This window comes from Juglans regia, chromosome 1 (assembly GCF_001411555.2).
Source record: "Juglans regia cultivar Chandler chromosome 1, Walnut 2.0, whole genome shotgun sequence".
NCBI lineage: Eukaryota > Viridiplantae > Streptophyta > Magnoliopsida > Fagales > Juglandaceae > Juglans > Juglans regia.
In genome coordinates this window covers 3,735,002-3,752,014 of record NC_049901.1, presented here as the reverse complement: position 1 = coordinate 3,752,014, position 17,013 = coordinate 3,735,002, and the positions used below count along the sequence as shown (strand labels likewise).

The window sequence follows — 17,013 nt, the reverse complement described above, 5'->3', positions numbered from 1 at the left end:
TTTATTTATAAGATTTATTTTGTTAAGTTTTTTTTTAAGATTTTAATTTTTAATTTTTAATTTCATGATTTTCAACATATCAATAATTGACACGTGGAGAATGTTAAGTACGCTTAACATTTTCCTTAATTTTTTGACTAACTTTGTTAAATAATGTTCTCCTTACCCGATTAACAAACAAATGGATGGAAAAACTCAACAAGATTGTGATAGTACTGAAGAGATGCGATTAAAAAACTCGAGGTGGTTACTCCTTCCTATAAGCCAGACTAATCAAGTCAAAGATCAAGAATCGCTATCAGTCTTTGTGTCGGTTTCAGGTATATGATCAGGAAGGAATTCATTCATGACAAAAAAAAAAAAAAGAGAGAGAGAGAAAGAGAAAGTGGGGAGCACCAACCAACAGGAGGAATCATCATGAAAGTTTGGGGAAGCATTTCCGCAAAGAAAATGCCGCCGTATAGCGGCGAAATCATTATAATTTTCTTGTTTACAGTTAGTTGTTTGGCTAACAAGAAAAAAAGAATGAAAATAGAGGGAAAAGAAAAAAAAAAAAAACACATGTTCCATGACATATTAAATATATAGTGTATTATTCCAAAAGTCATGTGCTTTGGAATGATAAATGAGAGATACGTTATCCATGCTTTTAGATTTTCATACAAATTCGTCAGCTTTGGATCACGAAAATAGGCCGGTTTCATGTTGCTTGGGGAAGCTAACAATCTCGACGAGGTCCTTGCTTGAGCTTGAATTTTCCCCACTGTATTAGTATGAAAAAGTTGGATACTTTGGATTTGTTAATATATGTGACTCTATGGATAACCAACTTATAAATTTCTTCGACTATTTACAAGCTGATCAAAGTGTAGACACCCAACTGAGAATCTGTGTGATTAATGCCAAGTAGTAGGTATAAGTTCTAAATAGATAAGTTTCAGATAAGCTTTTTGTAAAAAAAAATGGATTTTGTTAAAAAAATGAATTTATTTTTTATTTTTTTAAGATAAAATCTAATTTTTTATAAAAATTTGTACGAAATTTATCTATTTTTCTCTTTTGAGGTAAGATCTAATGCAAAAAACTAAAAACCAGCTTACTGTTTCATCTTTTAATGGTGTGAAAAGTCGTAAACTATATCATGACCTCTGTTGGTTGTCGGATGTTGAAGGGCTGGGTTGTGTATGTATATCTATATAACATTACGCATAATAAACTGAAATAAAAATTAATAAGAAAATCACTTGGTATTATCTACGCCCTATGATCTGCATAAAGCTAATTCGAGCGCTTGCTTCTGTAACAGGAAAGTTAAAGATTCATTCTTAGGAATCGTTTTTGTATTTCCAAACCAGACATTCACAAAAAAGCTGACTGAAAAGAATGGGGAGTTGCTTCTAACTGAAACAATGGATTTTCGTAGCCACAAAAGCCAAACATTACATGATCTTCAAGCAACCAATCACAATACCAACAGCAGTTCCACTGCCTAAGAAAAAGGAAGTTATTTTCACTGGGTTGGGAGGCCCCAAAGGAGGAAGAGAGAGAGAGAGAGAGAGAGCTTGCTTTGATGGAGGAAGTGGTGATTGAAAATCTTTTCAATGGTGAGGGAGAAGTGCAGGTTGAAGCTGCTAGAGACCTCAGCAAACTTAGTAGTAAGCAGAGGCAAAAGCTGGCTGAAAGAGGTGTTATAGAGCCATTGATTTTGATGCTTCACTCACAAGACTACGACGCCATTGAAGCTGCACTCTTTGCTCTGCTCAGTCTGGCCTTTGGCAGTGAACGGTTAGCCCTATATAATTATATTCATCCTCAAGACACAAACTTTAATATTTTCAAACAATTTCTAAGTATATAACTCTTATGCATTCGTCTTCAATCTCTGAGTTCATTTACAATTTACTAGAATAAGGACACTAACCCACATTGTGCCTTCCATTTACCTGATACTGTGTTGGAATTATCACAGAAAGTCCTACTTTCCCCTCCCCCCCACCATGCTCTTTGCTTGAGTAGGACTACGGAATATGTTCCTGTAATAATGCTTGTCCTTCCATAGCGGCCCCAATCACAAAGATGCTCATGCACTGACATTGACATGTAAAACACATTGGAGAACTTATTTTTCTTGTGTTGTACGAAAGTGTTCTACAAAGTTTTTCAGCAGTACTAGAGATGGGAAAGTTCCGAAACTATCAATTATTTATTTATTTTTTTACTGATTTTACAGAAACAAGATCCGGATCAGGAAGTCTGGCGCCATACCTGTCTTGTTAAGTCTCCTTCAATGCCAAAGTGAGGCATTGATTGAGCTCACGGTTGCGGCTTTGCTGATCCTCTCTTCTTGCACAGCAAACAAGCTGGCAATCGCGTCTCATGGAGTCATCCAACACTTGGTGGAATTTCTCAATGGGGATTATGCCGGTGATCCTAACAATATGAATAGCAGCATTAGCATGAGAGCCAAGCTTGATGTAATAGCCACACTCCACAATCTCTCAACTTGTCATCAGATCATTCCATTAATTGTCTCCTCGGGTGTACCGTTTTCCTTGCTTCAACAAATCCACAACTCGGAAAAATCATCCGAGTTGGTTGAAAAGATAATGGGTCTGCTTGAAAATGTTGTTTCCTTGTCAGAGACTGCACTTTGTGAAACTGCTAGCTCAGGCGGTTCGATTCGAGCATTAGTCGAGACTGTTGAGGATGGTTCTCCACAATGCAAAGAGCACGCAGTGGGAATTCTCCTCCTCATTTGCCAGAGCTGCAGAGAAAGATACAGGGGATTGATTCTAAGGGAAGGAGTGATGCCAGGGCTGCTTCAGTTGAGTGTAGATGGGACATGGAGGGCTAAAAACGCAGCTAGAGAATTGCTATTGCTTTTGAGGGATTGCTCGAGTTATGGTTCAAGTAGTGAGCAACCAAATCATGAGCTTATAGAGCAGATTATGCAAGAAATTGATGCAGGGGAGAACGTCGAGGGGACGACACTGAGGCTGGTGGAGGAGATGATTGCGAAGCTTAGTACATGACAATGCCATTATTTCCTGCAAAATTCCAAGTCTTTGTCTAGGAAATAGGCTTTGGAAAGGTTGTATGTATGAATGTATGTGTGTGTATACAGGATTGGTTTCGGATTCTTCTGCTAATTTTGGAGTCTGATCTTTATTTTGATGATACGGTGTCTGATCTTTGACGTTACAGAAAACGACAAACAAAAAATAAAATAAAGAGGAAATTATATTTTGGACTGACCACTTTAGTGCAGCAACTGCAAGATTCTGAGACAATGAGGCAAAGTTCCGACAAATTTATAGTATCCGTTATAGTTTCCTGTTACAGTGAATCTAAATTTAGCCGTAAAAGTAATCATCAATTTTCAGCAACCAGGTTGAAATGCTTATAGCACTTTGACAGCCAATGAACTGCATCATGTGTATTACTTATCTGTCTAAGGTTGTTTCGTAAATGCATGTGAAGATTGTGAAGACAATATACCATTTTGCTGTCCTTTTCAGTTAAACATGAACTGTTCTTCCACCATAATTTAGAAACATGATTATTTGCTTCCACTGCTTTATTTTATATATAGTAACTAAAACATATAAAGAGGGATTATACTGAAAAATGCAAGACAAGATACAATCTTGCAAAGGAATAGACAGACTACAACATCCCAATATTCCAAATGGAGCCATTCTATGCACCAGAAATGTGCATGAGAAGATACAATATTCCAGGCGAGGAATTTAGGCTAACAGCTCTTCTATATTGCCTTCTTGATGGGTAGTGAAAAGGCTGCCTCCTTCCTACATCTCTTTAACTCGCACATGAACCACTCATCCAGGAATATAAGTGGGGATTGGCACAAAACTGTAGCACCGACCAGCTTTCAGGACACCTCTAAACCATGTCATATAATGGAATATACCAGCTCACGATATTTAAACCATAGCATGCAAGAGAGCAATCTTCCCTGCGGCATCTTGACATTTGGAACAAGGATCTCCTTCATCTTCACTTGAAATGGAAAGGTGTCCATTCAGGTGGAAATTACGGAGTGTTTGTGTAAAAATGACAAAAACACCCCACGTTTTTGCAAAAATAGATACTCTATGTTTAATGTATAGGAAATGTCCAATAGAATCAAATAAGCATCTACTACCCTGTAGTAGATGCATTAATCAATTAATAACAAATGACAAATCCATTACCACATTGTGCACGCGACTGATAACAAATTCCAGTATAAAAGAACCTAGTCACCAGGTGTTTGAAACAACAACTTTGGGAGAGCAGTATAAACTACAACAAAGGGTATAGAAGTTGTTCATCTGAAACCAACTAAAAGTATTCAGTAATTCATCCGACTGCTAGCTAGGCAGAAGTTAGAACATATACCTATAATATTCCTTCCATAGAGATATGTGGTTCAGAGGATTATTTTATAGATGCTATCACATCCCCGCTACAAAAAACCCGGGTATACAGACCCACAAACAAACTTGAACATGAGGAACATAGAGCACATTTCAGCCTGACCTCCTATAAAAGCTATAGGCCACAGCCACTGTTGCCACTGCTCCAACCACAGCAACGGCTGTAAGAACATCACTTTGCTCCCATGATCCTATCCAGCAAGATAGTTTGCCCAGCCCCTTCTTTTCATGCCCTGCCTTATTTTCTTCACTCCCACTGTTCTGCTCCAAACTTCCATCCCTGCAACAATTAAACCCATTAGCACCCTGGCAACAGCCAGCCACATTATCCTTATCGCTCTGCGTGCTGATTTCTTCAGGCTTCTTCTTGCTTTTCTTCACATCCCCATTAGGAAGGTTTTGTTTATCCGCTTTTCCACCTTCCTTGTCAGCTGCCCCCATTTGCCCCCTGGAATAATTTTTGTTACTTTTATGCTCAACCATTGTTCGAATAATGCCGATGATTGAAAGTGTGATCATTGATTGGAAATTAAAAGACCTTTTTACAAGTACGAATGTAAGGAAAAAAAACACCAAAATACTTTCTTTTTTTAATCTTTACTGATCATCTGTACTAATATTACAGACAACAAGATATGGTCATTACATTATGTAAATAGATTTAATAATGATATTCAGCAAGACAATATCTGTCAACTTAGACCTTTTGACTAGACTTAAAAAGGCACATATTCAGATGACAGGAAATGGCTTATTGCATTACTTTTTTTTTTTTTTACTGATGACGATCAGCAAGAGATTGTCTTTCAACTTAGACCTTTGTATTAGAGTAGAAAAGGCTCATATTGGAAATGAGCTTTTGGTACATGTAAGGTAAAAGAAAAATGAAGTATTGGATGGTAAAAATCAGTCTACTAAGGCTACCCAACAAGCAAAATTATGTGATGTAATCCATGTCCAAAGATGAATCAAATTGAAGACAGGAAAGAGGTCTGTATAAGGAGTCACATAATTGAATCCAGTATCTCAGAAGCATGCATCTGACTTACTGGGTTAAAGCTACTCTTCCAGAAACTTCAAACCCATTAAGAAAAACTTTCCAGCACAGTTTCATATGGAGAGGTTTTGCTTTCAATTCTTGCATTAGGCTCATATAGAACCAACCTATGTTATGGAACAGACAGCGTAACGTGTAACCTATCAAAGAAAAAAAGTGGAGCAAACTAACATACTACAGGTAATTGCTAATTCCAATGATTTTATTGTGTGGTTTATATAAAAAGACAGGAAAGTTTAACTTCATTTTTTTAATGGTCATCCTGGCAATAGATCAGGATCAACCATACTGCAATTTGACTGACATACTGAATAACATATACCACATGTACTGATGAAACCGAACTAATCTGTGATATTACCACTAAATTTTCATATAGAATTAATAAGAAAATCATCAACCGAACATTTCATTGAAAAGAACATGCATGGCCACAAAAGGACAAACCTCCAAAGGTGTTCTATGATCTCTCCCTTTTCAATATGCTGATCAATCAATGCGGGTACATCATCCGGAGTAACATACCCATACCTGCCATCATTAACGAGGACTATGTAACACCACCTAAAATTATAAGAAATTTCTTTTAAATTTGTAGAGTGAGAGGAAGTAACTATGACTCGGATCTTACCAATGACCCATAATCTTTCCATCTGGACCTGGACTGTAGATAATCACATTCCCAGCATACTTGTGCCCCCCAATGTGTGAGCATGGGCTAACAAATACCTGATCTTTCAATCCTCGCGAATCAATTTCCTCTTTGAACTTTTCAATTAGAACTGGTCCACAAACACCACACCTCCGGTCGCGACTACCATGAGAGCATACAAAAACATGTGAACCAGTCAGCACCTCTCCCACTCCAGAAGCCCATGGTTTACCATTCACAAGAACATCCTCAACAAAGCTATCCACTTCTGAGTCCTTCAAATCTCTTCAATAATGAAAACAAAAACAAAGAAATTATGAGAAAAAAGAAAAAGAGACTCATCTCACCAGCACCCAATCATATATCCAAAGAAAAAGAGCATAATCCCTAACCAAACCAAAAATTTTGCAATTTATAAAATGTTAATATAGAATAACCATGACATTTGGAATCAACGAATAAATTTTCAATCAAAATATAAATCCTTTAGTTTAATCATATATCATTAACAGCATGGGTAGGGAGGGAGAGAGAGAGTGAGAGAGAGTAGAAGTCAACAGTAATCCCTAACAACTCCTCACAACCAAGTATCCAATCACTTCTCGGAAAATCATCAGTGTTTTGAACAAACCCTAACCCTTGTTTGTAACATGACCATATCCAATCAATTTCATAAGAACAACACAATCTCAAGCACATCAAATAAAACCTCTCCATTTGAAACCTTAGAGCAAGCAACTTATATCCGTCACTTCCAAGAAAATTTACCGAAACCACCCAAAAAAGAAAATTCATGTCCTCACGATTTACCTATACTTAATCATTTCGGGAAATATCAAGACGTCTCCGTCAGAAAAGTCGGTCCCCTCGCGTCCCTCGCATAATGTCAGGTTCGTCTGCCATATCCAAAAGCCAAAATACCGAGTCAATGAAACCATTACCAAATCCAAAACTCCAAACTCGTAGCAAAATCGGAATTACTGCTATCTGCCTATCATTAACCAATTAATCGAAGTTTTACGATAGAATTGGAGTCCTAGGTCGTATCCAAATCATAATTACCACAGGTGATTAACCGATTAATCCAAGTTTCAAAGTAAAATCCGACTCTAACAAAACTCGGATCTAAACCACGATTACTCTGGAATTCACCGTTTAATCTGATTTCTCAAGCATAATCAAGGACTAAAATCATAGAAAAATCGAAATAACTGCAATAGATTAATCCAACTTAATTTACAGCTATGGAGCTCACCTTGAGAGGGATGCCATCCTTGCGAGCTTTGATAGCCGAGGAGAGGAGCTTAGGGAGCAGATCGGACTCAGAGCCCTCGACGCGCGCTGGCCAGGCCTCAGGGCTCTTGTAGCAGAGGAAAACATGACGGCCGTAAGCGCCGACTGTGCCGGCAAGGGTCTCCGTGTACATCTCCGATCGCTGGAACCCATACTTCTCATCGTCTTCGTTGTTGTTGGCGAGGGTCGAGAGTTTCTCGGAGGCCATGGCGAAAGCTAAGGCAAAATTTAGGTTTGGAGCAAGAGAGAGAGGAAATGTGGGGAAGACAACGCGGTGGGCCGCAGCGGAAATGAGAGAACGAGAAGCGTGCGCAATGCGCATGGGGCGAGTCTAGGCCGTGGGAAATGGGGATGGTTTTGGATTGTGACGGATGTTTGGGGGGAAAAGATAGAAGCGCCGAAAAGGAACGTGGGTGACACGCGCTAACTTAGAAAGTTGGTGAACGTTGTGTGCTCGCGGGTGTACGAAAGTATAATAGAGGATCATATCTTTGCAAGTAGATTTATCATTCACACATCATTTATATAGTATAATTTAATTTTTAAAATTTAAAATTTAAAATAATTAATACTAAATACAATTATACATTGTACAAACATGACGCACTCTTTTAAAAAAAATTAAAATTCATCATTAAAAAATTAATTTTTTAATGATGAACGCTATATTTATTTATTTTTTCAAAATGAGTAATGACTGTAAATATCATTTCTCTTATAAAAATTATCTTACAAATCAAATTAAATTACATAGATAATATGTGGTATAAAGACCTTCATATAGAAGTTTTCTTGTCATGCTTTCTTAACTCTTGTTTTTGTAAGGAAAAACATTCATGGATTTATAAAACAAAGATAAAGTGAGATAAGAATATTGAATATAATATCTCATTTATTTATTTATTTTTTGTTTGTTTTTTTATTTGAGATGTGAGTACTGCGAGTCTAAAATGGATGATGTATTCCCATCAACAGTATTATTATTTATGTATTGCACCTTTATTTGAAAATTGAAAATGAATAAAACCGTGCTAGTCTTGCATTATGATGGATTTTGGTGATAAATATAATTAATTATTAAAAAAAGACTTGTATATGTATCACTGATCATCACTACTTCTCTTAGCTAGAAAAGAGAGACGTGAAAGTTTAGCATACTCTTGAATAATTATTAGATTCACGTGTATGAGGAACTTCTTTTCTTTCTAATATTGAATAATTTCTTTCATGGAACTGTGATGCTTTTGGAACTTCTCTCTCTCAAGGCCACTTTGTGGAGGTATTATTTTGCAGATGTTGATTGCTGACGCACGCACTTACGAATAGAAATTCAAGGTGGGCCTTGGTGGACTTACACCTCGGAGACCAGCAAAATCAGAGGTAAACACGCATACTTCAAGTGGGCCTCATCCATGGCCAACCCAAGAACTCTAAATAACGTGTGCAAAAGATAAAAGATGCACAGAAACCAGGCTGTTTCATTCATTATCCAAGATTTTATTGGGTAGTGCAATGCTTTGGATGCAATGTAATTGACCGGTTCCTTGGATTTACTGTTGAAAATATGAGGAAGCCTCAATCTGGCTTGGATGAATGGATGGATGCATTGCAAGTTTTAAACATGTGCAATAAGATTGCTCATTCCCAACTGTTTTAGATTTGAGAAGGGTTCCTGCATGTTTCTGATGTTCCCAGTGCAATTTTGGTAATACAAAAATTTGGCAGGAGCAATAGGTGTGTGATGAAGAAAGATCAGTAACTTCTTTCCTCATTTTAATGCATTGGCCTTTTTCCTCACTGCTGTTTCTCATTTGCCTAGCACTATTACAAGTGCCAATCAAAGGAACTTCAAATTTGTATCTTTTTAGCAATGGAAAGAAACCATTGAAGCACAATACAAATGAGGAGATGGAAACTGGTTCAAAGAAAGAAAATGGATACAGAAATCAAAAGAAATCAATCTCCAAATAATTACCTGAAGGCTTCACATCAACACCAGGCACCTCGGTTGTGGGTGCCTTTGGCACATCAGTTCTAGTAGGGATGTCCATCGCAACCGGTCTTGGCACCTCTGGTGGATTTGTACAACGAATGAGGGCCCAATTCACACTTTGAAAAAAGGGATGCTGTTTAACCTCTGTAGCACCGCGTCTATAAGCAAGACGATGCTGTGGCTCTTTCACAAGTAGACCCCTGATCAAGTCCCTAGCAGCAAAGCTCACAGTAGGTGACTCTGGAAATCTCAAGGGCTGGCCAACCACGTTAAATAGAGTAGCCCTGTTCCCTGCTCCCTTGAATGGTGTTTTACCGAACAGAAGCTCATAAAGAAATATACCAAATGTCCACCAATCTACAGCGCTGCCATGGCCTTCACCCTTAATAATTTCAGGTGCTAAGTACTCGTGTGTACCAACAAAAGACATTGATCGAGCATTTGTGGGTTCAGCAATGAGCTCAGGGAGAGGGGTTACTTGATGACATGTTTCATTCTTTGGCTTGTTCTTTTTTTCTTTCTTCGGCTTGCTTGACAAGAAGCGTGGTACGAAACATGTAGGCTGGATGCAATCTGGCTGCATTACACAAGTTGGCTCTATGCAGGCAGGTTGCACACAGTATCCTGAATTCTTGGTCTCCAAGCTTGAATTTGAAGATTTCACCAGAGTTGGGCTGACAGCACATCTTAGAGAGAGGTCAAAGTCTGAGAGCATTATGTGTCCATCTTCTCTTACCAACACATTTTCTGGTTTAAGGTCTCTGTAAATGATCCCAAGCATGTGCAAATACTCCAGAGAAAGAAGAACTTCAGCCACATAAAACCTGCAGAGTGACAATGGAGCTCAATGGGCTGAAAATACAATCAGAGGTACCGAATCATTTTTTTAACAGTAAGTGCAATTATCTTTCATACAAAACTGCACCTCTAACACCATCAAAACCAAAAGTGTCCAAGATAGATCAGTAAGAACATCTGTGCATGAATTCCTAGTTCATCCAACATGTTTAGCAAGTTCTATAACACCAGATTCCCTGATCCAAGTGTTCCTAGTTGAGTGTGTACAAGAGAATAAAGACCTGCCATTTCTTTAGATAAATAACTGAATATCCAACAAAATCTCTACTAGGAAGAAAAGAAAATGTGTTCCCCTTTTGGCCATTTTTAGTTTTTGTATCAATGACAAGCGATAACATACAAACTTAGATAATATTTGATAAGTGGTTCAGAAGTTTTTTGGCTTTAGAACAATGATTGACAACTCCAATACTTGTTAGGCTTGTGGAACATATTCATTATTAGATGATAATAAATGCAACAATTGAATCTAGTATGGTGTGATTGAGAAAGAAGATGCAGTGGGTTAAGTTAATGGAAGAAGCTTTCCATCCAGGTATTAAATAACCTAGAGCAAAAGAAGAAAATGGGTACTTGCTACGACTGTTCAAATCACAATGATGAAGGGAAGGGGAAGGGAAATTAGGTAAAGATCATACATAAGTTGTATAAAAATTCAAGGTGCAATACCAGTCTTCATTCAGGTGGTAAATGTTTGTTGTGTGATTGCACTAGCGAGGTTGCTTAAATAGAATTGTGAGCTGGGCCAGTTCAAAAGGAATGTTTACGTCAAAGGGAATTCATAATTACTGGGAAACTTCTACAACAACAATTTTACACAAAGACGGAGACATCAATGTCTTGAATAGGCTATGCGCGTTCTGTGAAATTCAATAAAATTTCTGATTACCTATAAAATAAAAATCAATGTCACAAATAGGTGGGCATTCATAAAAATGGTGAGATCCAAGTTTTTCACATGATGCACTAGAGACAATGGAGTAGTATTACCAAGATATAGATTACAACAACAATGTTTACTTGGTCCAACAGTTTTATCAGCATCACAGGTAAGTGGGCATCCATAATAATGGCAAGATATAAAGATGTCACACAATGCACTAGACACAATGGATTGATATCATCATGTCAGAGATTACAGCTCCTAAGCTATAAATATCATCTTTCTCTAACATTTCTATGGTCAAAGATGATTCCTATTCCCATCCAAACTTTGAGAAATCTAGTCCAAAGTCTGGTCCATACAGAAGTCTTTTTCGCATGGTCTTTTCACACTACAGAAGTCTGGTCCAAGTCCAACAAGACGTTTCTGTACTATTCTAAATAAAAATAACATGAAAAAGAGTCTGGTGAGACCATCAAATTCTACGACGATATGTTAATCAAATTGGGCTCACAAGCATTCTTGAATAACATTAAGAGAACCAACAAAATTTCTCTTACTGCTATCGACATAAATATTAATGGTAAGCTTAACAGAGTTGTCCACTTGCATAAATCCAAATGCGTTGTCTTAGTTGTTCAAGCAACAAGGGGAAAAAGAATGAGAAAGAATTCCTCACCTGGCAGCATGCTCTGGAAAATACTTCCCCGGTTGTCTTTGCCTGAGTGCGTGCAGATCTCCACCAGGGCAAAACTCCATTACCAAGCAAGAGAACTTTTCTGTCTCAAAATGTGTATACAATGTGGGTAGGAAGGGATGATCCAGAGACTGCAGTATTTCTCTTTCAGTCTGAGCCCTCAAGAGCTTCTTGCGACTCGCTAGAGCTGCTTTATCCATAACCTTCATGGCAAAATATGTTCTAGTGCCAGTCAACTCTGATAAATAGACACTGCCAATATCTCCACATCCCAGTCTCCTCAACAATCTAAAATGTTTCATTTCCATCATCCCATCACGAGATCGAATGGCCTGAACGGCTTCCCATCTTATATCATTTGCCTTGTGGGGCTTGTACATGGCACTGCTTAAACTACTGGAACTGCTCTCATCGCTGATGTCACTGCCAGTACTGCCTCTATAGATGCTGGTCTTCCTGCTCTCGACAAAATCACAAGAATTAGTAACTTCAACACTATCACCAAACTTCTCGATACTGCTCGTACATTCACTAACTTCTGTGTTTGTAAAGCTTTGCTTGGCTTCTGAATACAAGGTGGCAGAATAGACACTATTCTGAGGACTTGGAGAAAAGGTTAATATGGACTGAGATGTTACGTGGCTATCTACTTGTGCAGCCCCTCCCTTACATGTGCCCAAAAAAGAATTTTCAGATTCAATTAAGCCACTTGAGTTGTTTTTGCAATCAGCAACGGGATTCTTGGAGTAAGATTTTGTTTCCACAGCAGAAACCTTCTCCACATGAGAGGTTTCAACTGCTTTATTCAGAACATCATTGTGGCTTGCATATTCGGATTTCACCTTATTTGAGTTGTCAAAGCATTTCGTAATACTGGGTGATTCTTCATACCGCACATCATCAAGGGCTGCTCCGTAAAAAGGATTTTGATTAACCACATAACCGTCTGGAAGGCGGGCTGTCTTCATGCCATCATGATTATGAGCACTTGCATAGGAAATGAAAGAAGCCACTCCATTTTTAGTTTGTTTTGGAGATGGAGGATGAGAGGAGCGAGGAGTCCCAGATCTTGGAGGCTTGTTGCCTATTGCCAAATTCTGAGTTTTTGATAAAGAATGAACTCCATCGATAGGCGGCTCCATTCAGCAAGTTCGCACAGGTTCTGTCACACCAAAATCCACAGTGACTTTGTGAGATAAGAACTGCAAAAATGATAACCGATACCCCACCCGGGGAAGGCCATCAATTACAAAATCTTCGACTTAAATGAATTTCTAAATCTTAAAATATGAAAAAGCTTGGATAATAACCATTCGTTGAAACAAAGGTATGAGTTTGAATGAGCCTCTATCCAAATTCAAACAAAACAAAAAAATTGACAGGAATTTCAGAGACGCATTACACAAATATCCCCACCATTAAAGAAAATCCCATAGATTACGGAGCAAACAAGAAACCTAAAGCTGGCCTGAGAAAGCCAGAAATACATGGCTGACCCGAGAATCAAGGTATTGAACGTAATTAATACACTAACGACTGTCAAAATCGCATGAGAACCCAATAAAGATTACATAGGTTTGAAACTTAAACGCCGCCATCAAGGACTTCCCCAACCATCCAAATGCCTCTTTTGGTTACTGAGAAAATCAGTAAAAGAATAGAAGCTGAAATTTGTAAAAAACAATCAAGCTCGAAGCTTTCGTTGTTTAAAACACAAGAAAACCAACGTCTCCATTGATTTGAGCCAAATACAACTGACTTGACTTTCCCTTCTTTATCTCTTCCTACAATCTCTCGCAGCAAAACAAAAACAAAGCTATAAAACCCAAAAGAAAAAGAACTACAGAACTGGGGGTGGGGAGGAAGAATAGCAACTAAATGGCATACCTGATCAGAGAAGCGAAAGTGCAATGCAGAGCAAGCAGTCCTTCATGACAGTTGGAAGAGTGAGAACCCAAAACGTCAAATAAAAGAGTAAAGCGACACAACTTTTGGTGGGTTGAGATGGCGGGGGTGGTGTCTTTCTATTCCTATGGAGAAGAGCTTCAGATCCGATCGAAGCACAGGGAGAGAGAGAGAGAGAGAGTTGGAGGGGACAGGAGTAATTACAACGTACAAGAACAAGAACAACAAATAATGTTTTGCTTAAAAGTTTTTTTGTTTCTCTGTTATTTTTCGTCGTGTTGTTATAACTTATGAGGGCCATTTCGATGGATGGCATTAAACAAAGCAACTTCACATGTCACAAACAAGGCAAATCAAAGACAAGCTAATTTAAAAATAATATGTATAAAAAATAAGAGTTAGATTATTCTGCCGTTCAGAATAATTCGCTCAATCTTATTCTTTTTAATTTTTGAGTTTTTTTTTTAAATTTTTTAATATATTTAAATATTTTAAAAAAATAAAAACATATATTTCAATATATTTAAAATTACTTCTTTAACCGTTAAATAAATAAAAAATTTGACAAATGGTTTACTTGAACGATATACTTGAAAAACAAGATTTAGTGATTTAAATAACCACTTCTTCTAAAAAAGATTCAAAAAAAAAAAAAAAACTCATGGTCATGACTCATGAATATCCTTATTTCTTAGAAGATACTTTTTCATTAATCACAAAGTGTCTACCTCTACTTGTTCATTGAAAGACTCGATGGCTTCTATCAATCTTCACCAAACAGAGCATTATATTTTCATGTCAAACACCTTCTTTTTAAGTCAAGGCAAGATTTGACAGCAAAAAAAAAACAGATACCTCAGGTCCCCAACATAATAGCAGCGATCTCAAAGAAAAAAAAATAATAATGGAGGGTTAAAAAGATTACACAATTTGTTTGTCTATCTTTACATTAATGCTTTCTATGTTTGTTAATGGCTAAAATTAGGATTGTTTGGGGCTTGTCAAGTTATGCTCTTTGAGCACTGATATTGGACTAGCCAAATATTAGTGAAGTCTAAAATATAGATAATTTTTATCAAAATGATCTGTATTAGACTCATTAAAAATATCTAGCTTAAGTTTTGAGTTACAATAATTCTAAAGTCTTCTCCAAATTTGAAGAGATACTTTTTATTCATTGATCCATATTTTATTTCCAAATAATTAATAACAAAAATTAGAAATTATGTATATGTTGTGTGTATCTACTGTGGTGTGAATTTATGAAAAATTATGTTTTTCTTTTACATTGTAAAATACAATAAATATTAGGAAATAAAAAAAGTTATTATTAAAATATTTAATATTATATTATTATTTTAATTTTAATTTTAAGATTATTAGTCACTAATTTCTTCAATAACTTTGATTTTAACCTTAATTTTTAATTAAATTTTAGATTTAATTTTAATTAGACCAATGCCAATGTGAATGCTCAAACCCGTTTCCCCGTTTCTGCATTGGTCAAAATTCAATGTCAGGACAAGGAGTAGAAAGGCTCCTCTCTTTTCTCAGTTCAGAGAAAAAGGAGAGAGGCACCCACGAAACTCCATTGAAGGACAACACCATCAACTGCCATGCTGGCACTTTTTTTCATGGGCTAGAAGAGCGACGAAATTCACGGAGGACAACGTGGAATTTTACAAGCTTTTGCGTAGTTTATTCGTAAATTCCGATGGTAAATTAATGACATTAATAGTAATCACATGGGATTTTTTAAGTAACCGCACAAATACCCTCGACCCCATTCGCGGGGCCGAGGGAGAGTGTCACATGCACACACGTGAACCTGGCCAGAAGCACGTGGACGGCTGTCATGCTCGGCGCATGATACTATCCTACGCCCTTGAGTGAGCTAAGATTAATGTTTATTTTTCCTAAACGAGCGCACCCAAACATGTGGGGGCCAGGATGCCACTCTGGCGGGCCCTACACCACTTGGTGTTAGAGTAGGAGGGACCACTGCATGTAGTGCAGACGGTAGGCAGGAAGGGGAATACGGTAGTTGAGTAGTCCTCAATGAGGGTGGGGTCACTCCCCCCAAATACTGACTCATTAAGGTCTAGGGTCCCACTAATTTGCCCAACACTGACCTTCGGATGAATTCCCGATCGGACGGATACAAGAGGGTTCTTGAAGGAAAAGATAAACGCATTGAATTTACAGGTCCAAAATTCCAATATTAGGTGGAAATTAGACATGGGATGTCCCGAGTTGAGGTGGCAAATGTCACCCAATCAGCTAATCATGTGCAATGTAGCCTATTATTCTCCTGCCTCCAACTATCATTGACCACTTTTGTAGTCTCAGTACTTCTTCGTTCCTGTCCTCTTGGATCAATGTTCAGCACTGTGACCAAATTTCTAGTCTCTTTGACCAAAGTTTTGGCGGGTGTTTTTTAAAATGATACGTAATATTTATACAATTTATAATTGTATTTAGTATTATTTTTAAAAAATTTAAATACTCTATGATGGTTTGAATCCCCATAAAGACAAATAAAGTGGCTTCATTTTAGCACAAAGGTTAGGCGAGAGAAACGGGTAGGTTTGGGGGTGGTGGGTAGTGGCTGATCTAATAACTAAATACACTAAATGAAAACATATCATGTGAAACAGTTGATGGTACAGGAAATTAGTACGTGAAAATGGTAATACCCATATATAAGTTGACACCTAAAAGCGATACATTAAAGTCATTAATTACCTTTCACTGCACATGAAAAGCTGTTACAACTAAAGCATTAAGATCATACAGTTTAAGAGGGTGGTCCCTGTACAGTGTAGTGATGGGAAGCCAGCTCTAGCTTGAAATGCATATGGAAAATTTATTGAGAAAATAGACATCAAGATTGTTCTTAATTCTCGCCTGGTTCAGACTTGCCCTTGCCAAGCTGGTGTCTACTGCTGAAATAGTATAGGCTTGGCCTTGTATTGTTTATATATATATATATATATATATATATACAGTCTCTACAAATTGCAAAGGATCTCATGCAATAAAAACAAAGGTGAAGGAGAGATGGATACAGAAGCTGTTTAACATCGATACCCTGATCCAAACATTTTGTCTAGCTGTTTCTAAATTCACAAGTTATGCTGGGCCTACCCATGAATGAATCAACACGAGTAGCAGCAATGATGACATGACAGATAGAAAGAACATCAAAAGTTTTGGTTGGGTGCACATAAAAACTT

The 17,013-nt window shown here is 37.5% G+C and overlaps 3 protein-coding genes across 4 annotated transcripts; 1 reads left to right on the top strand and 2 right to left on the bottom strand.

Annotated features, from left to right (window-relative positions):
• Positions 1-1,353: 1,353 nt before the first annotated feature.
• Positions 1,354-3,149, top strand: LOC108984012 (U-box domain-containing protein 41). Its single transcript, XM_018955834.2, has 2 exons — positions 1,354-1,785; positions 2,231-3,149. The coding sequence occupies exons 1-2, from the start codon at positions 1,571-1,573 to the stop codon at positions 3,030-3,032; spliced, it is 1,017 nt and encodes a 338-aa protein (XP_018811379.1). The 5' UTR covers positions 1,354-1,570; the 3' UTR covers positions 3,033-3,149.
• A 992-nt stretch (positions 3,150-4,141) lies between these two features.
• LOC108984015 (altered inheritance of mitochondria protein 32-like) lies at positions 4,142-7,897 on the bottom strand. The gene is made up of 5 exons (XM_035693715.1): positions 7,404-7,897; positions 6,959-7,044; positions 6,128-6,433; positions 5,944-6,027; positions 4,142-4,887 (listed from the first exon to the last, which is right to left on the bottom strand). Exons 1-5 carry the CDS (start codon positions 7,761-7,763, stop codon positions 4,533-4,535), a joined length of 1,191 nt encoding a protein of 396 aa, XP_035549608.1. The 5' UTR covers positions 7,764-7,897; the 3' UTR covers positions 4,142-4,532.
• A 1,281-nt stretch (positions 7,898-9,178) lies between these two features.
• On the bottom strand, positions 9,179-14,026 carry LOC108984014 (protein kinase PVPK-1-like). Of its 2 annotated transcripts, none has more exons than XM_018955840.2 (3): positions 13,760-14,026; positions 11,855-13,074; positions 9,179-10,258 (listed from the first exon to the last, which is right to left on the bottom strand). In XM_018955840.2, exons 2-3 carry the CDS (start codon positions 13,012-13,014, stop codon positions 9,388-9,390), a joined length of 2,031 nt encoding a protein of 676 aa, XP_018811385.2. In that variant the 5' UTR covers positions 13,015-13,074; positions 13,760-14,026; the 3' UTR covers positions 9,179-9,387. The 2 variants fall into 2 exon arrangements, with proteins under 2 accessions (XP_018811385.2, XP_018811384.2); XM_018955839.2 differs by having other exon boundaries at positions 11,855-13,034; positions 13,760-14,025.
• Positions 14,027-17,013: the final 2,987 nt, after the last annotated feature.

Bases quoted from the DNA above. Each gene is read 5' to 3' on its own strand.
- LOC108984012 (XM_018955834.2), top strand. From the start codon at position 1,571: ATGGAGGAAGTGGTGATTGAAAATCTTTTCAATGGTGAGGGAGAAGTG. The intron at 1,786-2,230 runs GTTAGCCCTATA...CTGATTTTACAG, and splicing joins CTGGCCTTTGGCAGTGAACG to AAACAAGATCCGGATCAGGA.
- LOC108984015 (XM_035693715.1), bottom strand. From the start codon at position 7,763: ATGCGCATTGCGCACGCTTCTCGTTCTCTCATTTCCGCTGCGGCCCAC. The intron at 6,028-6,127 runs GTAAGATCCGAG...TAATGATGGCAG, and splicing joins GGAAAGATTATGGGTCATTG to GTATGGGTATGTTACTCCGG. The intron at 4,888-5,943 runs GTTTGTCCTTTT...AAATTATTCCAG, and splicing joins ATCATAGAACACCTTTGGAG to GGGGCAAATGGGGGCAGCTG.
- LOC108984014 (XM_018955840.2), bottom strand. From the start codon at position 13,014: ATGGAGCCGCCTATCGATGGAGTTCATTCTTTATCAAAAACTCAGAAT. The intron at 10,259-11,854 runs GTGAGGAATTCT...GTCACTCTGCAG, and splicing joins TTTCCAGAGCATGCTGCCAG to GTTTTATGTGGCTGAAGTTC.